Here is a 6,437-nt window from a genome sequence, read left to right as displayed (position 1 = left end):
TGATAATTTCATTAAGCTAACCCGAATTTATATTTTGACGGGTTGCCATGAGGAACTTGTTTCTGTAGGTCTATGTAAATGATATGAAGATAGTTTTACTCCAATGAAATTGTCAAATGCTCATGAAGTGACTCTTAGAGGGAGTCAGAGCAGTTCTGGAGATGTTGTTCATGTATTTATGTCCTCGTGTAGTGATACGACAGAAGCTGAAATCACCGCGAGCGTCGCACACTTTGTGTAGAAAACAAAACCGCTCGTCTGTGTCATTTACATACACAGAGACACGCAGAACATGCTGGATTCATATTTAAATAGTATTTTTGCGGCTTAATATTTACAGATACTAGTCCATATTAAGACTTTATTTAAGTGTACTGACCTACTTTTGATTAATTCATCCAAACTTTGACAAATTCCGTGACATTCCGCGTCATACAGTAAATTCCATTTATATGACTGGATTCCGTCCGCAAAATCACAGATAACATTGAGGTGTTTTGCAACTTCAGTGTAACGTTAGTGGATTGGGATCTATTGCAACTTAAGCAACGTCTGCTGCTGCCTTACCTTTGAGAGACAACTGATGCATGATCACTGAAGCAGCTCCAGTTAGCAAGCGCTTTTGGAGTGAGAGTGAATTCCGCATTGATTGGTCATACTCGTGACTCCCAACAAACCAGATGAGCGGTGGGCGGAGACTGCTTTAGGCCACAGAGTGGTGAGTTCTGACAGGCTGCATCAGAGCCAAATAGCACATTTCAAAATTAAGTTATTTTATCGGCGAATCGGTTTTGAAAATGACGATACCGATAATCATAAAATTGCTTAATATCGGCCAGGCCGATAATCGGTCGACCCCTAGTAGTAACTCTACTTAGATAACTATATAAGAATTCACATGTTCACTTTTTCTTTTTTTATATTTAGCTTACAGATCTCAGTTTAAATGTGTCAGTTTGTTTTCGGTTCTATTCTATCAGTTTAAATGCTTCAGTTTGTTTTCTGTTCTATCAGTTTAAATGCTTCAGTTTGTTTTTATATTAATATTATATTATAAGCCTAATAAATAATTGACCTCAAAAAGGGAATTCATGAGCAATATCTGCTTCATTTTTTCCTATTATATTATAATACATAATATAATATTATATTACAAAGAATTGAACCGTTCTGAGTTTTATTAATATTTTTTTTATAGAATTTCTTGCTAACACAGCACTGTAAAAAAGTTTTCTCAGGTAAACTAAAATGTGCATTATTTAGTTACATCAAGGGTCACACCAAATATAAATAGAACATTAAAGTTATACAATTTTGTGTGTGTACGGTACAGGTCTGGTATAAAGAATGTTTTTGCTCAAGTGGCCGAAATGTCCGTCCAATAAAGAAGTTTTGCTCAGCAAGAAAAAAAAATTAGAGGAAACATTGCCTGCTTTCCCGCGTACAAGCACGCATAAATAAGTGGGACTAATGAAATTCAATAATAGCGGAGCCTCAACATTGGATTTGCAGTGTTGCGCATTCTAGCCATTGGCGCTGCAGCTGGAGTGAATGACAGAAAATCATATCACCGTTATTGAAAAAAATTATATCGCGATACATATTGATATTGAATTATTGTCCAGCCCTACCTGGAAGTATCATAAAATACCAAATTGCTCGTCTTGATCAATAACAACTCACTTTCAACTGCTTGCACTTTCACTTTTAACCCTTCAGACAAATTTAGAAGGTCAATAACTTATTGTCTGACGGGTTAAAAGTGAAAGTGCAAGCAGTTGAAAGTGAGTTGTTATTGATCAAGACAAGCAATTTGGTATTTTGGGATACTTCCACTGTAAATGTAACTTCAACTTTAGAAAGCAACGTCTATTCTAAATACTGCAGACTCATCAACATTATTTATGGCAACAAAAAAGGACAAAATTCTTATAGTCTTTCAACCTTAGCTTCTAGATCTTAAAGCCATTTAAGTTCAGACCTTATGGGATCACTTACTTAGACATCTCCTGTTGTCCAGGGTATCTAAAGCTGCTTTGTACAGGAGGAAAGGGCCCTCGAGGGTAAGCATTGAACATCTGAAAAGATACAGCACACATTAACCTTTTCACTGGTGAGTTTAAAATATTCTAGCTGTCCCTCCAGAGTGAGTTTTTTTTAGGCGACCGTTATTTTAGAACTTATGTTTCCATGGCGACGCGTCATGCTTGTCACATGACACGAAACGAAAACACTATGACAGATGGATCGTTTATATTGTTTTTCCTTTTTTATTCAAAATATCCATACAGTTGCTTACCATGTCATCAACTATCTGATATTCCGATTCACAAATATGAGTGAGTGTGTGGTGTCACTTAAAACCAGTCATAAATGAGCTTGATCGTGATCTATAACGTGAGATGGGCGCCACCATGTTTGTTTGCGCTGCAGTTCAGAGTGTCCTGTCAGTCGGATTTACAACACGTGAATTCATCAATTTCTCCCGAAATACATGCAAGTAAGTGGCTGGTGAACTGGGAGAAGAATAGAGTAAACTTTATAGTTACTTACACTATGTGTATCTGATATGAATAAAATACGTTGGCAAATTATATTTGAATGGATTGTTATTGCTGCTTCCATAGACATCCGTGTGTATTTTACAAACTCTAAATGTATTGTTTTACTAGTACTTATGTGCATTTAAATGTCTGAAACCTAAAATAAACATTATGTGGTTATATGACAAGTGTAGAGCGTGTCTCAGCAGCAGCCAAAGCGCGAAAGCAGTTTGAATTTAGCAGTTATGTGACGTCACCGAACGTTCTAAATCCCATATGTGGGACCGAACACCCACGGGCACAGAAATAAAAATCCCACATGTGGGACCGTACCGCTCAAAGGGTTAAAATAGCACTGCCAAATAGACTTCACAAAATCAGTACCAAACAAAACAATACACAGCAGCATGTCACATTTCAATAGGTAGATGAAATTATACACAATGGCTAAATCATCACTTACATACGGCGGCATCATGCTCCTGAACTGGGCAGCTTGGAACTGAGATGACATTCCTTTCGCTGTTTGCTGGCCACCATTGAGTTTATGCTGAGTGGCAGTAGGTGGGAGCCTGTCTCTGGCATCTCTCCTTTCTTTGCCCTCCCCAGCAGAGGGTTTCCCTGCCTCATCAGAGTCCCCCGAGGGAGATGGTGTGCCTCGACCCACGCCTGACTCCTCAGAGGGCTTACCATCAGTCTCTGAGGGGCTGGGAGCAACGTTTAAGTTCCTGCCTCCACCTTCCCGCCAGCTACCCACATCTGAGTAGGTAATGGAAATTAATGGCCAGAGTGAGGGTGATAACGATTATATTTATGAATTATCATTAAGAAACTGCTGTATATCTTTTTTCTAAACGGTTTTAACTAATATGTTACACAAAGCTCTTAAGAAAATGTGAAGGATGATGGTCTTACTCTGAGGCCTGAGGCTGGGGCCCGGCCCGTAGGGTTCATCTTCCTGATCGCCTGATTTCTCCGCCTCACCTGCCGCCTGCAGACTCGGAAACTCCTGATGGAACTGACTGCTCATCCGAGGAGCTCCTGCAGACACAAAAACATTTAAGCACATGGCTTTAGCAGTTCAAAACTCATGCTAATTAAGATTATTCTGTGGCTTAAATTTGTTTAGATAAGGATTTACAGTTCACTGAGTAGCATTTTGAGAGCGAACAACAATGAAAAGGTTTACAAAGGAAATGGCTTACCATCCAGCTGCCCAGACTGTTTGCTGTTGGCCCAGGAGCGGCTGCCTCCCAGAGGGGCATCAGAGGTCTGGGGTACAGTTGGCTTGGGTTGTGGTGGAGGGGTCTCCTGCTGCCTACAATCATAAAAAAAAAAAGGAGAAGTGGCAGTGGAACAGAGGAATCTAATGAGTACAAAACAAGCAAGACAATGTGAAAGAGTATGTTTGGAACATCCAAAACTGATCTTGCAACAGGAAATACATCTATCATTTAACAGGGTGGAGTGTTACCGTTCGTCTCCTGGTTGATCCTGTCTGGAGGCCCATCCGCTGCCATCCTTGGGTACGATGCTAACGTTGGGATCGTTGCCTTTGTTCTCAGCTTTTAAGCTGGGCAGGTTAGCCGGAGGGGGCATGCGCCGACTGACCGCAACTTTGCCCAAACTTTGGAGCCCATGTCTGGCAGCAACTAAGTGGAAGAAAAAAAATCATTACCTGTGACACAAATACACCAATCTTTTCATTTTTTCAATCTTGAAATTTCAGTTTTCTGACCAAAAAGTCAACGTCATTTTTACAGGAACATTGTTAATAGCAGCAGTAATCTTACAACAAATGTTCTTGGGCAGTCTCTCTCTTAAAGCACATAGGAATGCACAGCAGTGACGGAGTGGAAAAAGGCAGCTTATTTGATCCAGTGATGCAAAGGAGGCTGATCGGGGAGCTCAATGAATGACAGTTCAAAGACTCTAGTGCATCACTTGACACTCTACTCAATGAAGAGTTAGAAAGCAAATAATTTAATGTTACCCAAGTAATGTGCAAGTCACAAAATTTGCCAAGATCACATTTGACCCCAAAAAGGGACTGTCTGCATTAAAAGTTATTGAATTCATTTTAATGCAAACATTTTTCCATTTGCTTAATTGTCTTTATGCAATATGCAGTTCACCATTTTATATTTTGAGGTGAAATGTAACCCGGACATGTTCTTGATAGCTTTCGAGAGATTCACCCCACCACAGAGAACGCAGTAATTATTAGGGCTGTGTTCGATACATTGATACGACGATGTATCGTCACAGGTGTTTGATACGGGTATCGATACAGCTGTTTCAGTATTGATATTGCAGCACGTGCGCAGCATGTTGGACCGCGCTTTATTTGAATACAAGAATTTAAGTTTAAAAACAAAATTGAAAAGTGCAAGGTTTCTAAAAAAAATTATGAAGAGAGTATAATATATAGGCTACAACTAGGTTTAATCTGGCCGCAGAGGAACCCAACCGGGTTGCCTGATATAAAGAGACGTAATCACTGACACAGCGTGTTAGCATACTTATTTTTGTCAACCTGGTAACCATGTGCACGCGCTCTCTGCTGTGGATAAAAGCGCTGGCTTTCTGAAAACACCGGTAAGCTTGCAGTTTAGCAATCTCCAATTCGATATACTATTCTCAGAAAAGTGTTCATTTATGAGAGAGAGAGAGAGAGACGGTGTATTTAAGAATTTGCTGCGTTTCTCTATTAAAGGCTGATTTATACTTCTGCGTCGAAACTACGCCGTAGCTACATCGTAGGTTGTGCATAGCACGCGTAGCCTATGGCGTAGCCTGACGTGCACCTCTCCAGAAATGTTACAACGTGTCAATTCTATGCAGACCGCAAGCGCTGTGATTGGTCTGCTAGAACCTCTCCCTCTGAATGTATTTGAGTTTTGTGTGTTTTTTTGCACTTTAATATACTTTCATGTACACCTCATTTAAATTAAACAAAGCAAAGAACAAGTGTCTTATTATTTTCGTAAGTTTGTACGATATATCGATATTTTCTTTATAAGCGATTCGATAGGAGGCAATACCGTTTATATCGATATACAGTAGTTTGATACGAGCGCATCTGAAAATATAGCAGAGGACACAGACTGAGCTGCTGAGGAGAAAGTGCATAATCCAATTTGTTCTAAGCATGGGACAAGCGTCATATTAAGGCCTTTAAAAACTGGTAAGACATAGTATAGTTTCGCATAGTTTAAGCGGCTCGGCCCATCAGATGCTCGGACAGAAAGTCTGCGTGTGCCATTGACAGAGACACTAGGCTACTCGCGCGGTTTAATGTGTTTGAGATGTGCTGTTTTCCTAAATACATAACTTGCATTTCACAGGTATATTCTCCATCTGTAACTGTTAGAAAGTCATGGAAATATTTCCATTTTGCTGTCAGGAGTGGCATGAGCCTTCTGCTTTGCGATTCTCCGCTAAACTTTACAGACTTCAGTGAGCGAGCGCCGCCGCGCATGCGTGCCAAACAGACAGAGCGCAATAATTCTGACTAAAATATACATTGCTGAAATATTTGTAGTTGGACAATAAATGTGACTAAATGTAGAATTTTAAACCTACAAGTAAGTGTATTTTTATGATAGCACTGACTGTAAAGTGACTGTAATGGGGTAATCAAAATAGCCTAACACAACTTTTGTTCTCATTTATTTTCATTTTTAAGTTTAGTGAATTTAACTATAGCTTTAAAAGCCTTATTTTTGTTTTTAGATTGCAATGTTAGAACGAAATATGATTTTACCTTTTGCACATAATATAAAGGCTGGTTACATGGTTACATTCACTTTATTTGTTTTCATAGTTTCATAGTTATCATTTAATATATATTGTTTTGTAGGACAACATTGGGAGGTAAGTGAAATTTATATT

At 39.3% G+C, this 6,437-nt stretch overlaps 1 protein-coding gene across 1 annotated transcript in view; it reads right to left on the bottom strand.

The window, feature by feature from the left end:
• Nucleotides 1–6,437, bottom strand: part of LOC107697494 (protein PRRC2C-like) — a 50,202-nt gene that overhangs the window by 35,858 nt on the left and 7,907 nt on the right. The window contains exons 3-7 of the mRNA XM_016498302.1: nt 4,018–4,195; nt 3,749–3,861; nt 3,459–3,584; nt 3,007–3,302; nt 1,999–2,078 (exon numbers count right to left, since the gene is read on the bottom strand). Coding sequence (XP_016353788.1) covers nt 1,999–2,078; nt 3,007–3,302; nt 3,459–3,584; nt 3,749–3,861; nt 4,018–4,195 — 793 coding nt within the window. The remainder of the gene's footprint in view (nt 1–1,998; nt 2,079–3,006; nt 3,303–3,458; nt 3,585–3,748; nt 3,862–4,017; nt 4,196–6,437) is intronic.

Source organism: Sinocyclocheilus anshuiensis, unplaced genomic scaffold (assembly GCF_001515605.1).
Source record: "Sinocyclocheilus anshuiensis isolate Anshui unplaced genomic scaffold, SAMN03320099.WGS_v1.1 scaffold801, whole genome shotgun sequence".
In the NCBI taxonomy this organism is placed as follows: domain Eukaryota; kingdom Metazoa; phylum Chordata; class Actinopteri; order Cypriniformes; family Cyprinidae; genus Sinocyclocheilus; species Sinocyclocheilus anshuiensis.
The sequence above is the reverse complement of the archived record's forward strand: the minus strand, read 5'-3'. Positions and strand labels throughout refer to the sequence as shown.